Below are 21,850 nucleotides of genomic sequence, written 5' to 3'. Positions count from 1 at the left end.
TTACAGTGGTAACAAAAAAAGCATTACAGATGTTAGACTTTGTGGAATTAAGCTTTCTCAATGTACACACATCTAAGAGTTGCCTTTCTTATATCGCAACATTCTACTTCTTACATCAAGTTTGGCATTTCTGCAGCTGGGAATATATATATATGCTTGCTGATAAGAAAGAATAAAAAAACTCATGGTTGCCTACTAGCAAGGCAATATGGGCTGAAAGTTTTCAGCAAGCATTCTTCTAGGATTTTGCCTTTATGCTGGAAGAGATCTTCACTTATTTAAATTCCCTTACAAATTACTAACCACTTTATTTTCTTTAGTTTTCTAACAAACTCACTACTTGCCACAATAGGAACATAATATTTTTCTAACATTAAAGTTACTCTCCTATATAAGCCATCTGACCAGTTTTGTTGTTGCTCTTGCTTTTTTTGACAAAGTATACATCTTTAAAGGCAACTTAATTAAAAAAATAATTTATTTCAATAAACAAGTACAAAAAATATTTATGACGTATAGAAACACACAACATTTAAAAGCATACAAAAATACTTTCAGGACAAGAAGTATGTAGGAAAAATACTGTACTAGAACACATTTATTTCACAGAAGATAAATAAATCCTCATTTCTTCATGTTAGTTTTTGTGGGAAATTGGCCTGCAGTGTTCTTTGCAATCTTGCTATATTGGCATCCAAATCAGCAAGTCCGTCTCTGAAGTCCTGCTCATCGTGTGAAGTAAATGTTGAAAAGGATGACATGCTGCCATCTATTCTCTTTGGCCGATAGTCAATGGTGGAAAAACTTGAGTTGATCACAGATATTCTATCCTTAAACTGAGAGTCTTTTGCCTGCTGGTATGCCTGAGGGGTCCAGTGACATTTAGTGGGAGGTGGGCTCCCTGTCTTGCCACACATCTCAAAAGAGAAGTCCTTTATCTTCTCGCTTTTCTTTGTAGGCAACCATTCTTCTAGCTTAGTTCTACTCCCAATCAATTCAGGGTCGCTGGGGACTTTCTTTTTTAAACCAAACTGGTTAATAAAATCTGAACCTTCTGATCTCTGAATCTGTGGATTGGATTCCCCAGTATGTTTGGGATTTTCTGAGCCTGACATTTGGATGTTGTAATCCAGGCTCCTAGGTGGCAAGCCAGTCCTTGGTGGGGTACACATTCTTCTTTCCAGCTCTGCAAATTTTATTTTGGAAGGACTGCTGGCAAAAGGAATATACATGGTTTCATCTGGTTTATGCTCCTCCTCTAGCAAAGTGTCCGAATCACTTTTTGGGTTTATGTTACGCTTTAAAGGACTTTGAGATGAAATAGGAGACAGGCTGCCAGATAAAAGAACACTATGTTCAATATACCGAATAGGTTCTTTAGACACTGTCAACTTTTTGAATTGTGCATCAGGAGGCACAAGGCTTTCATAGACTCTGCCATCAGGTGATTTTGCTTCTCTAATTTTGTCAGAAAAAGGTGCCTCCCCATCGGACAATACATTAGCAGTTTCTAGTTTTTTCAAATAACTCATTATGGAAGTGTTAGCCGGACAATGATCATTTTGTAACTGCTTCTCATAAGCTGCCAAAAGCGATGGTGTGAGGGTTTTTCCAGGCTTAGCCCGAAAGTTGTCTGTGTTGAGGTCCGAGAGAAGCTTAGCCATACTGCCTTGCAAGGTCCTGAGAAAAGTAAAGAAATATATTAACTGAATTGGGTTTAAAAGCGAATTCTGTTTCCAGACAATCTTCAAAATGAAACAATAGTCACAAAACACTGTTTCAACAGATGAAAAAAGTTTACTATAACAAAATGCTTGCAATAGATCAAAACAACATTTTCTTAACTTCAACATTAATGTTCTATCGAAACCCATGCCCCTCTTACACGTATACCTTCACCAATGTGGATAGGGCAGCCACATTAGTCAATGTCATTATGCTCATGGTTTCTATTCCTGGGCATTTCTCCTACACATGGTGGTCATCAGATCATTACAATTGAACCCCAGAACATATTAGGGAGCTCAATAAAAGACCAGGACTGGAAACCTGGTACCCTGAAGACAACCTGCTAAAGGAAGGAGACCCTAAAACTTTTTACAATTTGTACATCTCTTTTTAGGCTTTCAGTTACATTAGGAGCAAGTAACACAATGTCTGTCCTAATGACGTGGGAAAAGCCTTCCTCAGCCCCTTTGCATTATAAACGTGTCTGGGTTTGATTGATATATTAAATTGTGCAACAAAGTATTATTTCTTTCTAAACAGGGAAATATTTTTTTTACTGTGGAGGAACCCATTGCTCACACCCTCATGAAACCTGGGCTTTTCCCTGGTCTTTTCCAAACTGCAACCACCCTTTCCCCGGTCTTCCAAAGGTGCAGCATTATATATGATTGCAAGCTAGAAAACAACAAACAAACACGTTTGTGAAAATCCAAAAATGAAGAACTGTGTGGGTGGCTCTATGCAATTTGGATGCACATGCCTTAGCCTGCCCCATCACTTCACCTTTCCTACCCCAAACTCTGTGCAGTAGAGTCTGCTGTAATAGCACATTGTATGCCATACAACCTTTTTGCAGTGAGCCTAAACAGCCAGATATCCCAAGTATGTGAAAGAGAAACAAAGTATTTACAATCTAGAGTATTTTTTGTGCAGCTAAATCAAATTTAAGAATCCAAAAGAGATTCTGCATGTGACCCTCAACGTTTATACAGATGCGTCCAGGGCCTATTACGACTTTGGATTTGATGAATGAGAATCTACTTCAGTGTTGGGACACAACTCAAAGAGTAGCAAATCTACTACTGCCAGCATCAGTTTGGAGCCCTGGGTGCTCTTTCGCTCAATGTTTAGCAATGAAGAGGCTTACCTTGTTTATCTACTTGATATGGTGCTTATGATCTGAAAGGATAGCTGAGACTAATCTGCTCCTGGCAGAATTAATTTGGTGACACTACTGCTAAAGGTTTTCTCTTAAAACAAAGCTGGTTCTGCGGACCGAAGGCACAACAACATAATAGCAGCTCTATAAATCTATGAAGAGGCAGTGAACAACCACCCTCAAACAATTACACAATTGTTACAGGACTTGAGCAGCATTTAAGCAATCTCCTTAGGAATACGTTTATTCTACTCTAGTTGAAGAAGCTTATGGAGTGCTGCGAAGAAAAGCAGCGGGGCGGGGAGAAAGAGGATTAAGTAATCCAACCAGAGCGTAAACAGGCGGACAGGGCAAAATACATCAGAAAAAGACAGTAAATACAAAAATATCCATGGAATGAAAAATTCAATCATCTGATAATTCATTTGACCAATTTCATAATTTAGTAGTTAACGTGCTTCCACATTTCAAAATAAGGTGGACTGAACCTCGGGTATATGAGGGAATTTTTACTCGGGAGGATATAGCAATGTGAGGGACAGTTGTACCTCGCAAGATCTTGAAGACAAGTGGTCCTCACCTTTTGCCTTCAGTGGACCTTCACTTAATTATTACTGGAATCCGGGGGACCCCACTAGTTCATTATTGTAATCAGGCAAACCCAGCCTAACCAACTTCAATGATGTGAATCACATACACAATACACAAACATACCTCAACAAGCATTCATCAAACATATAGTAATTTTATTTGTAACCTTCATATTAACAGAACATTGTGAAAGGTTACATTTTACATGTTGCTTTGTTTTTATATGCATATTATTAATCTGTTAATATAATTTACTTATCGAAACAGTCGCAGATCCCCTGCCACGCCCCCACCTTGAGTATGCGTTGTGGACCCCTAGGGGTCCCTAGACACAGGTTAAGAACCACTGTTCTAGACGATATCATTTTTGAAAATGCTCTTCCAGTTACAAAAGCGAAGATCACATAAGGATTACAAGTCATGAAGAAGCTGTAAAGGAGGCTAAAAACGTACAAAACACAAAATACACTTGCAGTAGTTCTCATCATCATTGTTAACATGCATAAAATACTGCAGACCTAAAAGCCACAATCATTTCATTCCCTCTACCTCTTGCTCTACAACTTACAGAAAAGAGGAGGTGCAAAGAGCTATAGGCACCAAAGGATCTGGCTCCAAGCAGGCTCCCAACAATGCCACAGTGGCATGAACATATTCTTATTGGAGTGGTGAAAGAATCCATAAACAACTGGATAATTGGCCAGACAAAAGATAGGGCACTCCTCCTCCGGCCTATATTTCCGTAGCACTGATCTTGAAATTCCAGTAACAAAGATAACTAATAACATATGTCAGCTATCGCATACTTGAAAGCCTCAGCAAAAGGTACAATGAGGATTTGATCTAGTAGATCCATATGTAAAACCAAAACTGGTGAGTCCGTCATGAATGTCCACCTCATAGTTGAAAGGTGGTTTTGATCTGGAAGAGAGCACATGAATCCATCCATGAAAGTGGCTGGCATCATCTAATTTTCAGCAGTTAATGGCTAGGGGTCCAGAAAATGGTCCAATTGGCAGTTCAGTGGTTTCACATTCACTTCACCATCATCATCTTCCACTTCTCTTGTTCAGTGTAGAGGCGTTTGGTTCAGCAGAGTGCAGCCCCCAGTTATCAATATCAAACTGACTTTCAGAAGGAGATTAGACATACCCAGTAAAAGGCACAACAACGTTCAGGTCAGACTTCATCTTATACACCAAAAACAACCTCAAGGGCAACCGAATTGGCACAACCTTTAGGCAGAATTTGGCAACAGTTAGGTCAGCACACAGTTTCAAATGTTGTTCTTCTAATGTTGTACACTAACACTCACTCTGCATGAGCCTGGTACATGAAAACCTGAGGCATCTCTCAAATTTCCACCGATCACGGTGCTACATCCTGAGAGCTGTGCTGCGGAACAAGCACGGTATGGGCGGCGGGTGTGTAACTCCTACTTCTTTCTCATCAAGTCATCACTGAAGACATCCCATTGAAAGTTCCAAAGGGCATCCATCACTGGTGTGAAATAAATCAGACTTGTCTAACCCATTTCACGGCCTGAACTGTTCTCAGCATTTACTCCTGAAGTTATTAGCCAAATGATACATGGTCTTTATCAGTGTCAGGAATCGATCCCGGTTGCGCGCTGGCAGCACCACTAACCCGGAAGTGTAGATCTCCGTGAACTACAAGTCCAAGCATGCAAAGCGGGTCACGCCCCACGTGACCACGAGGCGACGTCGGAAGCAGAGTAAATGGCGGTGGTCGAGGAAGAGACGCTGCCGATAATTCCTGATCGTCTGCGCTGATGCAGACTTCTCCTACGAACTTCTAAAGGCGGTAAGAGTGCTGTAAGCACATTTCAGGCACCGCATCTCTCCGGAGCAAGAGGCGAAGGGTTCTTGCCTCGTTGCTCTCCTCAACTCTCCTTCTCTGTTGGATGAGTCCCTTACTTAGGGCTCTTGCAGAGGAGGTTACCGGTTCCCTTGGATTGCTTGTGTTGAATAGCGTTTCTCTCTGTGGACTGGTAACCACGGTCTCTTGCAGAGAAACGCTTGCAGTCACTGGGCATTATTGTGGCTACAGTTATTTTGTCTCCCGGATGAAGCCAGTCCGGTTTCAACCAGGAAAGAAACCAAAGTATATTGGTATATGTACATTCTTTTGCTAATTGAAAAAATGGTCTTGTGGGGTAGAACACCTGTTCAAGACCCTACTGTGACATTTGTGCAACAATTGGTTATTCTTTACTAAAGGGTCACATTGGTACTTTGTATTCATTTTCTTTATTCCAAGGATATCGTGGAGTATTAACTTGCATGGGCTTCTTTCTTTTGTTTGGACAAACATGCAAGACTGTGATTGAATTTTATCTCTTCTTGTACCCAGCAACTTGGTTGTTCCTTGTTTTCTCTTATTTCTTTTTCTCCAGAAGAGAGTGCTGCAAAAAGGGGTGCGATTCTTAGTGTTCTCCTATGGCCATACTATCATATAACTCATGGTGGAGTAACATACATCACCCTACTCTCTTCTGGCATCCTTCGTTCACTTCCTTATTATTTCAGGTAGGGTGTAAGACCGGCTCCAGAATTGAATGTTTGAAATGTATTTGTTTAAACCTGAGAAGGAGCATTGCGGTATATATCCTGACAGTGTTTTTCCTGTGTCATCCCCAGGTCTCCCTCCCAGCTGTTCCTACCCTTTCCTTCCCCCGCTTGATAGCTCCAATAGTCTGTGAGTATTACATTCCAGACTTGGTGTTTTCGGGAGGTGGGCCCCCATAGAGCATCAATACCACCCTGAGGATTCAGGAAGGAGGAGCCTGACAATCACAGTCAGAGAGGCAAAGATGCAATCCCCGTAGCGGACTCTACCGGCTTTAAAGGCCCCAGCGGGTCTTTAATGTGCGTTAGAGCCCTGGACGGAGGGCTCTAAGGCTATTAGAACATTCCGTTCCCTGAGGGCAGAATATTCTACTCTGTAAAGCAAAGGCCTCAGAGCCCAAAAGGACTGAAATCCCCTCGTGCTCCATGAGGCCTTCTGTTCACAGCAAACATTGGAATGTTGGAGCTTCAGGCTTCTACTGGCCATTAGAAGCCTGGAAAACTCCATTGTTTTCAACGGAACTCCCAGCATTCCAATGTTCTAATTGGATATATTCCATGACCCAGACAAGTCACAAGTCTTAGAATGGGCCATGTGATCCGCCACCAACAAAACAAATCCCATCTCTCTTTTCCCCTTACCTCCTCCTGTGCTTGCTGTAGAGTGCGTGTGATGTAACCTTTCCATCATCAGCAGTCATGGAGATGCCTGTGGGAATGGAGTGCTGGAATGCAGAGCTTCAAGCAACCCAGACCAAAACAACTGAAGAGGAGGAACCTTTAAATGATGTGGGGGGTACGGTAGTTCTGTGTCTAAGGATGCGTGGTGTATTGTTCACGCATTGTGATGCTTTCGTTTTTCACATGTTGGCACGAAACATATATCACTCGAACTAAGCAAGCACAGTTGTTGACTTACCGATTCTGTGACTTACCTTTCTAGTTTTCCCCTTTTCTGAAATGCCGTTTACTTTGAGTTCTAAGAAATTATGGACTAGAAATTCTGGCAAAAACTAATTTTAGATTGTGGATACACACCAGCAGGAAAAGAAGGCACTTGTTAATCAAACTTTAGATAATACCCATGTCTAAAAACATCCCTTGTTCTCTTCCACGTCTGTGTTCAGCTAGAAGATATCCAATCTGTTGTGCTTAGATATGCTAGTTAAGGTTCTATACAGAACCCCATGTGTTGTCATGGTGCTGAGATGTGGTAGTTCTAAGAAGAGTCCGTTGGTGCCTCTCTGCTGTCGTGAAAGGAGCGGTGGCTCGTAATTCCCACGAATAATCACTACAGGTTTTGCAACCGTGTCTTGTGGTGTTCTATTGCCTTTATGGGCACAACCTAATCTATCAAGGAAAATGTACAAATCAGGTTAACAATAGAAAAAACATGGCGACTTTCTGAGATAGCATTCAACAGCAACATTCTAGAGTTGTCTAGTGTTATAGAAATTAAACATTAAGGGGTGACAGTTAAAAATTACACTGACCCTTCTACCCACTGGTTTAATGCAAAATAATGAGACCACATGCAGAATGTGAAGAGCCCCCCCGCCCCCCCGAGTCTTAGGTATCTAAGAGCTATACATTGGTCTTGGGCTGGAAGGAAGCTAAGTGAAGGTTTGGTGGTCCCTAAAACTAGTGGGGTACTGCGGAACCCTTGATTATATTGCAGGAAGGGAGGGGGGCAGGGAAGGGAGGCAAGGAAAGGTGGGAGGGGGTGAAGGGCGAGTAGGGGAAGGGAGAAAGGAAGGCAGGCAGGAAGGAACCGATTCCCTAGTCTACCAAACCTGTGTGAACGTCTACAGGGGATTCCGCTAGCAGTGTGCACAGTAAAAGTAAATGTATTACTTGACAAAGTGCAAAGCACAAGCCAGCCCTCCCTCCCCCCAGATGTGAGCAGTTTTTTCCTGCACCGCCTTACTCATAGATGTATAAAAAAGCCAACCGCATAGCAGCATTGCACTGGAAATAGTGATTGCTCCTAATCTGTGCTTGATGTACGCTCTCTTGATAATTCTATGCTGTTTAAAGGAATACCTGCTTGGGACAACCACACTGCCTTATGGAGGCATTTAAGGTATAATACTTTGTCTTGTAAGCTATTTAGCTCATGTAACTGATTTAACTGGTTCTATTATAAATATAGAGGCATAGATACTAATATTTATACATTTTTAAACCATTTGGACGTTTGAATTTCATACTGAATTATATAGCGCCTCTATCTTCACAACTTGATGGTGGTGATTTGTCCATATTAGGATTCTACTCTTTCACCATTATGAAAAACAGATAATACTCTAGACAGAATAACCTTAAAACACCAAAATCCTAAAGGTGAAGAGTCACATATACTGTGAAGTACAGTTTATCTGCTAGATGCTGACAAATGTCGCACCCCACCGTACTACTGAGTATGATGAGAGAGGCATCTCAGTCTTCAGGCAGTGCCAGCCCATTTTCCATACATAAAAAATGGCACTCCTCTCTACATGTCTTTATAGTAAGATATGGTGCGGCCCAACCTCACTCAATTTGGTCAAGATACCGTTATACAAGTCAGGTTTTGTTCTTTTGATCCTGTGCCCAAGAAAAGGTAACAAGGATGCGCCTTTTAACCCCTGTCAAAGTAGAAACCCACAGTCTTTTAAGCTTTGGCTTAGTGGGGACAATTAAAGGGGAATTGGAGTTCACTAGCCCAGTCGCATACTGATTCAACATATTAATAGTGGAAGGAGGGGGAGGAGCCTAGCGCGCACCCAAGATGGCCGCGTAGGTGCGAGGCTCCCGAGGACCTCCGCGACCTCCTGCATAAATCCTGACCGCATCCTGTCCTAGATGAGGGGACTGTGTTTCTGAACCGGAGCTGAGGTGACGCCCGTTTTCCGTTTTCAATTCGGACCTCGGACACCGGCGGGAGCACCGATTACGGTTTGCGGCCTTCTCCACGCCGGCCCCCCGTACTGGAGTTGTGGGGCGATCCGGCGACAAAGTGAATAACAGCGGCGGGCAAGGCTGGGCGACTATCGCACCCCGCACTTTCACTTTCGCTTTTGCGCCCTCCTTGCTGCCAGGCGAGGTAGGGTCGCGAGGCGGTGTGCGGTGGAGTGGCCTTGTTGGGGTGCCCCGCCGGCCCGCCGGCTGCGGTCCGTCCTGCGGAGCGGTGGTCGCCCCCCCCCGGAGCCCTTGAACGGGATTGTCTACCCCCCTTTTTGAGGAGATTGGCTCGATTTGGGACCGCGACCATGGCCACAAAACAAGATGGCGAACGGGCTAAGGTGAAGTCGACCCGTCGTGGCGCGGCCCATCAATCCAACAATATGGACCGCTACACCCTCCAGAAGGGATCTCCAGAGGCGCTGCGTAGATCCCCTACGGGCCCGACTGACGCTTCTGCTCTGCCCACGGACCTGACCCTCCGAGATGTCATGGGCGCCATCGCCGAGATGAAGGCCTCGGTGGACCAGCGCTTTGACACTCTGGCGCAGAAGATCGACTCGGTCCTCGTGGACGTGGGCCTCGTGAGAGCCGATCTCTCCAAAACAAATGACCGGGTCGGTTCTTTGGCCCACTCTACTTCGGGCCTCACATCCGACGTGGCGGCCCTCCAACAGGAGGTGCGCAGGCTTGGCCAGGCGAGCGCCCTGATGCATCATCGACTGGAGGATTCCGAGGGTCGGGCCCGGAGGAATAATGTCCGCATTATCGGGGTGCCGGAGGGACGCGAGGCAGAGGCAGCGGATCTGTTCGTGGAGGACTTGGTCCTCACCCATCTCCAGCCTCGGGGGCTGAGTAAATTTTTTGCAGTGGAACGTGCCCACAGGGTCCCCGGGGGTAGGCATAAGGTCGGAGCCCCTCCGAGGCCTCTCATCGCCCGGATTTTCAATTTTCGGGACAGGGACGCTATCCTGCAGACCTCCAGGCTACAAGGGCCGGTCAGACTTGACAATATGGATATCAATTTCTATCCTGACTTTACTCCGGCGGTCCAAAAGCAGCGACTGAGTTTTCTCGGTGTCAAACGTCGCCTACGGGACCTGAATATCAAATATGCGATGCTTTTTCCGGCTAAGCTGAGGGTGGAGGTGGAGGGCCGCACGCACTTTTTTGATCGTCCCGAGGCGGCCGGGGACTGGCTGGACACTCTGCCCGGGGATCGGGGCCGGGGAGGTGGGGGGGAAGCGGTTGGTGGGGAGGGCCCGCCGGATAAGGACTGAGGGACTAATGGTAGGCCTTGCTCTGGACTGTGTTATTGTCACCATTGACTGTTAGGGTAAGTTCCCCTCCTGCGGAGGTCGTGTGGGGTTTCTTGGGGGATCTCCCTCCTCCTCTGGGGGACTAGTTAGTTTTCTTTCCATGGGGCGACAGGCACACTGCACTTTGGGGGGGCTGTTTGGGCTCATGCAGGGGTGCAGGGTGGGGGGAGTTCTGTTGGGATGGGTGGGTTGGGGTGGGGTGTGGTTTGTTTCTACTGCAAGGCAAACCCTTTATTGTATTTGGTTTTTTGAGGTGCTCTCGGGGGGACAAATGATGGCTTCTGTCTGTGATGGGGGGTAGGGACCTGACTTTGCTGTCCTGGAACGTTAACGGACTGGGTGATAGGATTAAGCGGGGTGTGGTCCTGCAATATCTGAAACGGATTTCGCCTGATGTGGTCTTTTTGCAGGAGACACACCTCATTGGTAACTCCTATTGTGCCATGAATAGACGTGGTTATCGTTTGGTGGCCCACTCGGGCTTCACATCGGGCTCGCGAGGGGTGGGCATTATGGTCAAGACCTCGCTCCCGCTAGAAATAGACGAGGTGCGCCATGATGAGAGGGGACGTTACACTGTCTTGGTGGGGAGAATGGAGGGCAAGGTAGTCGTCTTTGTCTCAGTGTACGTCCCACCGGGGTTACAGTCCACCACCTTTGCGGACCTGGGACGCCTCCTGCTTGACCTTCCGGGGGGGCTTCTGGTGGTTGGGGGGGACTTCAATGCGGTGGCTTCTGGGACTCTGGATCGTTATCCCCCTAGGGACCTCCCCCGGGCACAAGCGTGGCTGTCTGGCCTTTTGGACACGCTGGGATTGGTGGACTGCTGGCGTCTAAAGCATCCCGCTCAGCTGCAGTACACCTTCCATTCGGGGGCCCATGGTAGCCTTTCGCGGCTTGATTAGGTCCTTGTCCCTGCGGCCTATGCCGGGAGAGTGGGGGAGGTGCGCCACCTGGCGCGGGGTATTTCAGATCATTCCCCACTCCTGTTGCACTTTGATGTCTTCCCGAGGGGGGAGGGCAGGGTAGCCCCAATCAATGCCTGGTACCTGCGCGACCCCACTATTCGTGCTGATTTGATTAAATCCTTGCAACGGTACTTTGAGGAGAATGTGGGGTCTGTCCCGTCTGCCATTTCCCTGTGGGAGGCTTTCAAGACTGTGCTTAGAGGGGAGGCCCTCTCCCTTATTTCCCATGCCCGGAGGCGCGCACAGGAGGAGGTGACCCGAGTGGAGGCCGAAATCACTGAACTGGAGGGTGGTCTGGGGAGTGGGGTGACTGACGCTGCGCTGCACGTTCTACACCTTAAGCAGGCGGCCTATAGGTCCCTCGTCACGGAGGCGGCCAGGGGCCTCAGCAGAGAGCAACAGGGGCGATTGTATGATGTGGGTGATAAGGCTGGTAAGTTGATTGCGTGGTTGGATAAGAAGGAGAGAGCTAGTCGTGTGGTCCCGCTGATTGAAAGAATGGACGGTGTGCGTGTCACTGAGCCGGAAGGCATTGTCTCCTGCTTCGCGGATTATTTCCGCGAGGTATATTCCCCGGTTTCTCCCTGCCCGGAGGAGGATTCCCATGCCCTGCTGCGTGACATCGCGCTGCCCTCCCTCTCAATGGAGGACAGGGAATTGATGGATGCCGCCCCCACCTCGGACGAAATTGCCCTCGCCATCCGCTCGGTCGCTTCTGGCAAGGCCATGGGCCCGAACGGCATTCCTATCGAGCTGTATAAATTGCGACCGGACGTACTGGCACCCCACCTCCGCGCTATGTTCCTTGCGGCTCACTCGCGGGGCTCCCTCCCGCCGGACCAGCGTCTGGCTACCATCGTGGTTATCCACAAGGAGGGCAGACCGCGGGACCGGGTTACATCCTACCGGCCTATCTCGCTTTTAAACGCGGAGCCTAAAATCCTCGCCAAGGTGCTCGCTAACCGGCTGGTCGGCGTGGTGGGCGATTTGGTCCACCAAGACCAGTCCGGCTTCATTCCCCATCGCAATACGGCCCTTAATCTGCGGCGCTTGCACGGGGTGCTCGCGCGTGTTCCGTTCGTGCGGGAGCCGGCCATCTTGGCGTCCCTGGACGCCACCATGGCGTTCGACACGCTCGAGTGGCCCTACATCTGGGCGATGTTGGCGAAATTCGGATTTGGCCCGGGATTCATCAGTTGGGTCAAATTGTTGTACTCGGACCCATTGGCACAGGTGGTGGTGAATGGTCGAGTCTCGGCCCCATTCGTGCTGGGACGGGGCACGCGACAGGGTTGTCCCCTGTCGCCGCTCCTTTTTGCATTGGCCCTGGAACCCCTGGCGGAGTGGCTGCGGTGGCACCCTTCTATCCGAGGTCTCCGTTGGACCCCCGAGTATGAGGACCGCGTGTCCCTCTACGCTGACGATATCCTTTTGTACCTAGCCTCCCCGCGCAAATCACTGATTGTCCTGGTCGATGTTCTGCGCTCCTTTGGCCGTAATTCTGGCCTTGTCATCAACTGGGCTAAATCCTGTGTCTACGTGCTTTCCGGGGAGGCTCCTGTCCTCCCTCGGGGCTGTCCGATCCAGATTGCCTCGCAGGGATTTCGATACCTGGGGGTCTATATCACGCTGGACCCGGTGGCCCGCTACGAGCGAAACTTGCTTCCCCCCCTCCAGCGCTTGAAGGAGGACGTCGCGCGCTGGCGGCGCTTGCCGCTTTCGCCGCTCGGCCGGGCGGCATTGTTCAAGATGATGTCATTGCCGCGCTTTTTGTACGCTCTCCAGAACACTATGGACTTGGTCCCGGCGCGCTACTTCCGTGAGGTGGAAAGCTTACAGCGCCGTCTGTTTTGGGACGGGAGGCCGCGTATAGCCCTGGCAAAATTGACGCTCCCGTGGTACGACGGAGGGATTGCCCTCCCGGATATCAAGCGGTATTACTGGGCCTCCCAGTTAGCTGCAATTAATCACGGCTTCTATGGGCCCGCCCTAAACCCGGCATTTGAAATGGACAAAATGCTCCTGCCCGGTGGCGACTACAATCGAGCGCTCTACACTAGCGTGCCTGATTCCCGCTTGACGGGGCCCACGCGTGTCATGGTGCGAGTATGGCACGCGGCTAATGCAGCTATGGGATGGAAGGACCGTTTGACCCGGGCGTCACCGTTGTATGCGTCGGAGAGGCGTGGCTCTTTGTGGACCTCGAAGGGCTTCGAGAGGTGGGACATGATAGGCATCAGTACAGTGGGAGATCTCTGGACGAGGGGAGGATTCAAGATATTCGAGACGCTGCAGGCGGAGTTTCAGCTGCAGGGCAGTGAATACTTTCGCTACCTGCAGGTCCGTCACGCACTGGGTTCCGTCTTCCCAGACGTGGCCTCCATCCCGGAGTCCTCCCCCCTGGAGGATAGAGTGCTAGATGGCCACGTTCCGGACAGCACGATCTCCCTCATTTATAAGAAATTGATAAATGACCGCTCGGGCTTACTGACTAGCCTCCGCGAGGCTTGGGTTGCCGATGGGCTGGAGTTGGACGACGAGGACTGGATTTCCGCGGTGGCCTCTCCGAAGGAGGTGGCCATCCCGGCTCGCCTTCGCTTCGTCCAGCTTAAGATACTCCACCGGGTGTATATGACGGGGCCAAGGCTTCAGCGTATGGGCTATGCCGAGGATGGATTGTGTAAGCGTGGGTGTGGTGCTTTGGCGACTTTTTTACACATTCTGTGGGAATGTCCGAGGGTGGAGCGATTCTGGCGTGGTGTGCATGAGGTCCTGCGAGCGGTTACACATGTCGCGCTGTTGCCTGAAGCGAGGAGATGCCTGCTGAATGTGTGGGAACCGACTGATTACTCGGTTCCGCAGACGCGATGGGTGACTCTGGGATATATGATAGCTAAACGTGACATTGCTCAGCTGTGGGGATCTCAGAGACCCCCGGCGGTGTCGGCTTGGAAAGAACATATGGATTGGTGCATGTTCCGAGAAGAACAAGTTACTTACCTTCGGTAACGCTTTTTCTGGTGGATACAGTATCTGCCTGTGGATTCCTCACCTTGTGAATATCCCCTGCGCCAGCAACATTCGGAAACTTTTGTAGCAGTCCACGCCGATGGGGTCGAAGATGACGTCACAGAGGCACGGCTCCGCTCGCGACTCCACTGACGTCACCGGCTCCATAAGAAGACCTCGTCGGCGTGATGACGTCAGTTCCGCCCCTTTTTTCCGTGCCTCCGAGGCACACGGACGGACTGACAGCAATATGTACATAAACAGCATACACAGTACACAATATGCATATCAACACACACAGTGTGGAAAAGAAACATCAAAGCACTAGAAATAACCCAATGTCCTTGACAGTCATAAATACATTTGAAATCAATAATAGAATTACCGTCAGAGTCACTGGTATAGAAGGATGGACAACGGGGAGGCGGGTGGGTCAGTGAGGAATCCACAGGCAGATACTGTATCCACCAGAAAAAGCGTTACCGAAGGTAAGTAACTTGTTCTTCTGATGGATACATCTGCCAGTGGATTCCTCACCTTGTGAATAGATTCCACAGCAGTCCCCACTCCCGGAGGAGGGTGTCCATCCCCCTATACCAGAAAATCCTGAAGGACGGAACGAGCAAAGTGTCCGTCCCTCCTCACCTCAGAGTCTAAACAATAATGTTTTGCAAAGGTGTGAAGGGAGGCCCAAGTTGCCGCCCTACAAATGTCCTCCACAGGAACACCCCTAGACAAAGCAGAGGTAGAAGACTTTGCTCTAGTGGAATGAGCTCTTAAACCCTCCGGAGGCTCCTTACCAGCTAGGGAGTAGCAGATCTTGATGCATAGCACAATCCATCTTGAAAGGGTGCGCTTGTGCACCGCACGACCCTTTCTGCAGCCAGCAAAGCCCACAAAGAGCTGGTCATCAATCCTGTAGTCCTTAGTCCTGTCCAGGTAAAAGCTCACCGCCCTCTTAGGGTCCAAGCAGTGAAGTCTCTCCTCCTCCTTGGAAGGGTGAGGGGGAGGATAAAAGGTAGGAAGGGTAATGGACTGCCCCAGATGGAAGGGAGTTACCACCTTAGGCAAAAACGCAGCCCTGGTCCGGAGAACCATTCGTTCAGCATGCACAGTCAAGAATGGGGGTTTTGAACTAAGAGCTTGAAGCTCACTTACTCTCCTTGCCGAGGTGATTGCAACGAGGAAAACCGTCTTAAAAGACAACAGTCTCAAGGGACACTTATGTAAGGGCTCGAAAGGAGAACCCATAAGATAAGTCAGTACAAGGTTTAAGTCCCACTGAGGTACAATAAAGGGAGTAGGAGGAAATTTATTCGTAAGACCCTTGAGAAACCTAAGCACAATAGGTGACTTAAACAAGGACGGCTGATCCGGCAGGCATAGGAAAGCCGACAAAGCAGATAAATATCCTTTTACAGTAGCCACAGCAAAGCCTTGCTGAGCAAGTGAAAGGGCAAACTGTAAAATATTAGACAAACGAGCCTTCAAGGGATCAATTGACCTCTCTCCGCACCAGAGAACGAATTTAGACCATCTATAGGAGTATATGGATTTGGTGGAGTGTCGCCTGGCCGATAAAATAACATCCACCACATCTGACGGGAGAGAGAAAGAATTCAGGTTGCCCCGTTCAATCTCCAGGCATGAAGGTGTAAGCTCTGGAGGTGGGGGTGTAGAACCTGCCCCTCCGATTGAGAGAGGAGGTCTGCCCTCAGAGGGAGACGGAGCGGAGGGCACGAGGAGAGGTGGAGAAGATCTGTGTACCACACCCTTCTTGGCCAATCCGGGGCGATCAATATAACTTGGGCCCGGTCTTGGCGAACCTTCCTCAGAACCCGAGGAATCAAGGGTATGGGAGGAAACGCGTAAAGGAGTCGAGAGCCCCAACTCAACTGAAACGCGTCTCCCAACGCCCCCTGCATCGGATACTGGAGACTGCAGAATGACAGGCAGTGCGCGTTCTCGAAAGTGGCAAACAGATCCACCCGAGGAGTTCCCCACGTCCGAAAGACGTGACGAACTACCTCCGGATGGAGCCTCCACTCGTGGTCGGCAGAGAACTGCCGACTGAGACTGTCCGCACGAACGTTCAGCACCCCGGCCAGATGATTTGCCATCAGACAAATCCGATGGTCCTGAGCCCAGGACCATAGACGCAGGGCCTCTCTGCACAGACAAAGAGACCCCACTCCTCCCTGCTTGTTTATATACCACATCGCGGTAGTGTTGTCCGTCAGAACCTGAACAGACTGACCGCGAAGGGAAGGGAGGAAGGCCTTGAGCGCCAAGCGTATCGCCCGTAACTCCAAAAGGTTGATGTGAAGCAACCTTTCCTCTGGAGACCAAAGACCCTTGATCTCCAGATCCCCCAGATGAGCACCCCACCCTAAGGTGGATGCATCCGTTATCACCGTGGCCACCGATGGAGGTAGATGGAAGGGCTTCCCTTGGGACAGATTGCCCTCCACGCTCCACCAAGACATCTCCGCTGCAGCTTCTCTGGAGATCCTCACAGACTCCCTGAGATCTCCCTTGTGCTGATACCACTGCTTGCGGAGGCACCACTGGAGCGCCCTCATGTGCCAGCGCGCATGGTTGACCAACAGTATGCAGGAAGCGAACAGACCGAGCAGGCGAAGGACCTTCAGAACTGGAACAACCGCTCCGCTGAAAAACAAAGGAATCATTTCCTGTATGTCGAGAATCCTTTGAGGAGGAGGGAATGCTCGACACACAGTAGTGTCCAGTACCGCACCTATGAACAGGTTGCGCTGAGAGGGCACCAGGTGAGATTTGGGCACATTGATCGAAAAACCCAATCTGTACAACAGCCGAGTTGTATCCTGCAGATGACACAGCACCTTCTCCGACGACTCCGCCTTGATCAGCCAGTCGTCCAAATAAGGGAAAACCGAAATTCCCGATCTTCTGAGATGGGCTGCCACCACTGCCATCACCTTTGTGAAGACCCGAGGTGCCGAAGTAAGACCAAACGGAAGGACCGCAAACTGATAATGTTGCGACCCTACCGTGAAACGGAGATACTTCCTGTGCGACTTCAGGATGGGGATGTGAAAATACGCATCCTGCAAGTCGAGCGACACCATCCAGTCCTCCTGATTCAGCGCCTGAAGAACCTGCGCAAGGGTGAGCATCTTGAACTTCTCCTGTTTCAGGTAAAAGTTCAGGATTCTGAGGTCTAGAATCGGACGCAATCTGCCGTCCTTCTTCGGGATCAGAAAATACCGGGAGTAGCATCCCTGACCCCTCTCCTGCTCCGGAACCACCTCTATCGCCCCTTTCTGAAACAACTTCAGGACTTCTTCCTGCAGGAGAAGACGGTGGTCCTCCGAGCAAGCACCTTGGCAAGGAGGGTAAACTGGAGGGAATTCCCGAAAGGGAAGGGCGTACCCATTTTCTACAAGATCCAGAACCCAAAGGTCTGTAGTAACCGATTCCCAATCTTGTAGAAAATGGGTAAGCCGGCCCCCCACAGGACCAGCATGATCCGGAATGTCGAATCTAGGGCTGTTTTGCGGTGGTGGGAGGGGCTGAGGAAGAGGAAGAGGAGGAGGAGAGTTGACGGCCACGTGAGCGACCCCTAAGCCTTCCTCTATATCCCTTGGAGCTTTGCTGCTGCTGCTGCTGCTGCTGCTGGGCTGGTCTATAAGAACGAAAACTCGCCCTTCCAAAACCTCTGTACTTCTTGAAAGTACCTCTCGGCTGGGATTGAAGGCCCAACGACCTAGCCGTAGCCTTACTTTCTTTGAAGCGCTCGAGAGCAGCATCAGCCTTCTTCCCAAACAGACCAGACCCATCAAAAGGTAAGTCCAACAAGGTCGACTGGACATCCGAAGAAAATTCGGAGGACTTAAGCCATGCTCCCCTCCTGGTGGCAACTGAAGACCCCATGACCCTGGCAACTGAGTCTGCTGTATCCAAGCCACTCTGTATAACCTGGCGAGCAGCCGCCTGGGCATCCGACAGTACTTCACTGAAGCCTGCCCTATCCACCTCCGACAGCTTCGGTGCCAATTTTTTAGCTGAATCCATAAGCGCATGGATATAGCGCCCCAATAAACAAGTCGCATTAGAAGACTTTAAAGCCATACTGGCTGAAGAAAAGACTTTCTTGGCCGATTGGTCCACCTTCTTGGCCTCTCTGTCCCCTGGGACCTGAGGAAACGCACCTTTTGAACGTCCAGAACAAGCAGCCTGAACGACCAGACTTTCAGGAGAAGGGTGTGATGACAAAAACTCAGGATCCCCCGGAGCCACCCTATATCTCCTTGCAACCACCTTGGACACCGCAGGAGCTGAAAAAGGCTTGCGCCACACATCCAACACAGGCTCCAATATTGCATCATTAAAAGGCAACAGTGGCTCCGACACCGCAGTTGGTGAGTGCAACACCTCAGTCAAGATGTTAGACTTGAACTCAACAGATGGCAATTGAAGGTCCAACAACTCTGCAGCCTTTCTTATCACAGCATGATAAGGAGCCACGTCCTTAGAAGGTTCATCTGAAGGAGGAGTGATCTCCCACTCCGGAGACAAATCCAACCCACTTGCCTCCTTCAATTCGTCAAACACCTCATCTGATTCGACTAATTCTCCCTCTTCAGCCTCATCCATAAGATAGCTCCTCTCCTCCAGCACTCTCTGCGCCTCTCTCCTGGAACGGATCCGCACCTGCGGCGTCGGCGGCGCCGTGATCGAATCCGACGGCGCCGGCAGAGGCGTCGAACGTGGATCAGCTGGAGCAGCCGGCGTCGAACGAAGTCGAGTCGGCGCCGGTGAAGAGGGAAGCGGCGTCGATGTCTTCGGCGCCGGCATCTGCCAAGACGGCGCCGCTGGGAAGAAAGGCATAAACGGTGCTTGAGGATAAACCTGCGGCACTCCCAGATTAAAAGCCATCGGACCCATCGGACCCATAGGTGCACCAGAGGAATACATGGCCCGTGAGAACACCCCATACATCGCATTGAGATACTGCGAGGGGTCCTGACCTGGATTAGGGAAAGCTGGATACTGGTCAGGTAACACCGGACTCGGGCCTGCCGGCGCCGACGGTGGAACTTGCGGCGTCACAGACTCACCCGGAGCCTGATCATCCTCATCCTGGGCCGGAGTCGGAGACGGAGCCGAAGGACCTGCAGGACCTGGAGAAGCCATCGGCGCCGGAGAGGACGCCGGCACCGGCGAATCAGCCGGAGCCGGAGAAAACACAGGAGAAGATGGAACGGGAGGCGAAGCCGGAACAGGAGAAGGAGACACTGACTCCCTTCGACGCCGAGCAGGTGATTTAGACTTCGACGTCGAGGCCTTGTGATGAGACGAATGCCTCCTTTTCTTCTTATGCTTCTTGCTCTTTGAAGCATGTCCCGACGTCGACTTGGAAGCCGACCTCGACCTCGACCTGGATCTTCTTCTACCTCTTTTCTCCTTTCTCTTCATCCGGGCGATAAAGAGCTTTGCCTCTCTTTCCTTAAGAGCCTTTGAGCTCATCTTCCTGCAACACGAACATCCTTCAACATCGTGGTCCGATGACAAACACCAAACGCAGTCGTCATGCGGATCAGTAATGGACATGTGTTTGCCACATTCATGACAAGGCTTGAAACCAGACTTCCTTGCCGACATTCTCGAAGAAAGACAGAGAAACTTCGGAATAAACACAAAGTAACAGGTAAAGCTACCAGTAACGATTCCCGAAATCCGTTGGCGTCGTCGGCGCGGAAAAAAGGGAACTGACGTCATCACGCCGACGAGGTCTTCTTATGGAGCCGGTGACGTCAGTGGAGTCGCGAGCGGAGCCGTGCCTCTGTGACGTCATCTTCGACCCCATCGGCGTGGACTGCTACAAAAGTTTCCGAATGTTGCTGGCGCAGGGGATATTCACAAGGTGAGGAATCCACTGGCAGATGTATCCATCAGAAAAGGTGGTATATGTGGCGCGGGGTAAGCCTGGGGCATGGGTGAAGATATGGGGCCCCTGGAACGCTTACCGCGGGGGTATTTGCGAGCCGCCGTTGTTGCCTCCCGCGTCACCAGCTCCATCCCCATAGTTGACCCCCTCCCTCAGCCCTGGGCACATTGTTCTCCCAGTCCTGGATCAGTTTCCCTCCCCCCCTCTGGATTTCTTTAGATGGTTGGGGTTCCCCACTTGAGGAGCACATGTCGTCATTTTTGATCGTGGGTTGCCTTGCGGGTGTGGTTTTATGTTGTTGTGTTGTAGAAAACGAAACCGTATTGTGGGTTCAGAGTTATGTGGCCCACGTTGTTGATACCTCCTGCTTTATCGTCTATGCAAAGCCAAGTGCCTTATTGTATGTATGTCATGTGCTTTTGTCACTTTAGCGGCCGGCCGGAAGGTTGTAGGCCCATACTTGTATATATTTGAGATTGCAATAAACGGTTTCAAAAAACAAAAACAAAAAAAAAATAGTGGAAGGAGGGGGGCACCTCTTTTCCATCCACTGCAAAGCATAGCACATTTCTAGATCTCTGCAGTTAGCCAAAAGGAATGTAACCACACCTACCTCTAAAATCCAAATCAAAGCCAATCACCGCAGCATGATGGGCTGATCAGGTGAGGCACCAAGAAATTCTTTAATTTCATCTTTTTCATCATAAAGTTAGTTGGTGTATTTCCTTCTAGATTCATTAAGGGGAGGTTCTTTAAGTATTCTGAGCTTTACCAAAAAATTGTTGAATTGTCTATAGAGATAACTTACGTTATGGAAAGGGCCACATTCTTTTATACATTCATTACTATGGAGCGTGGCTAATGCAGAAGAGCTGTTCTCCTGCATCAGGCCCCGATTAGGAGTTTTGGCGTTATTTATCGCACCTGATAAATTACAATACCACTGACTTAATTATCGGCTGTAATAAATAGCGGCTATTAGGAGTTGGTGGGGAATAACATGCAGATCTTGGTGTTCTAGTGCTCAAAAATCTGCATTGTACAGTAAATACTGTGTGATGTTCCCCCATTACATTTTTGGCAGGTTTGACCTGGCGAAATTTAATGACAGTTGAGGTATTTAACACATCAGATAATTATCGGATGCATTAAATACATATCAACTTGCAATTCCATCCCGTGTGTAAACAGGGGTCTATACACGGGTCGGAATACACCGACCACCTCGTAATCAGGCCCTTAAAAGTGTGGTGGCAACTTTATAATTGAAAATCCTGTTAGCAAACTCATACAAGTAGAGTCATCTGAAGACACCAGAAGCCCGTTGTCTGTTGACTTAGAAGCTGCCACAGCAGGCATGCCATCATGCACGCAATGCATGCAATGCAATGCACATTTTTTGTCATATAAGCTCGAGTTCCTTAAGCTATCAGGCTGTGCAGTCACAATACTAACATGTGGGAAGGAAATGAGGGTAGGATACAAGAGCCCAGAACTAATATAAGTGACTTTTCCTCTCCTGGATTTAGGGCCAAACAAAAGGTGGACATGTACTATACAAATTCACTTAACATAAGATGTTTTGCTTTGCATACAGGCATGTCGATAGGAAA

General features: G+C 49.4%; 1 protein-coding gene across 1 annotated transcript in view; it reads right to left on the bottom strand.

Moving 5' to 3' along the window:
- Window positions 1-571: 571 nt before the first annotated feature.
- CCDC14 (coiled-coil domain containing 14) overlaps window positions 572-21,850 on the bottom strand; it is a 128,724-nt gene continuing 107,445 nt past the window's right edge. The window contains exon 13 of the mRNA XM_085647310.1: window positions 572-1,680. Coding sequence (XP_085503436.1) covers window positions 633-1,680 — 1,048 coding nt within the window. The 3' untranslated portion in view covers window positions 572-632. The remainder of the gene's footprint in view (window positions 1,681-21,850) is intronic.

This window comes from Triturus cristatus, chromosome 3_2 (genome assembly GCF_964204655.1).
Source record: "Triturus cristatus chromosome 3_2, aTriCri1.1, whole genome shotgun sequence".
Classification (NCBI taxonomy): Eukaryota; Metazoa; Chordata; class Amphibia; order Caudata; family Salamandridae; genus Triturus; species Triturus cristatus.
Note: the sequence above shows the minus strand (reverse complement) of the source record. Positions and strands in the feature narration are given on the sequence as shown.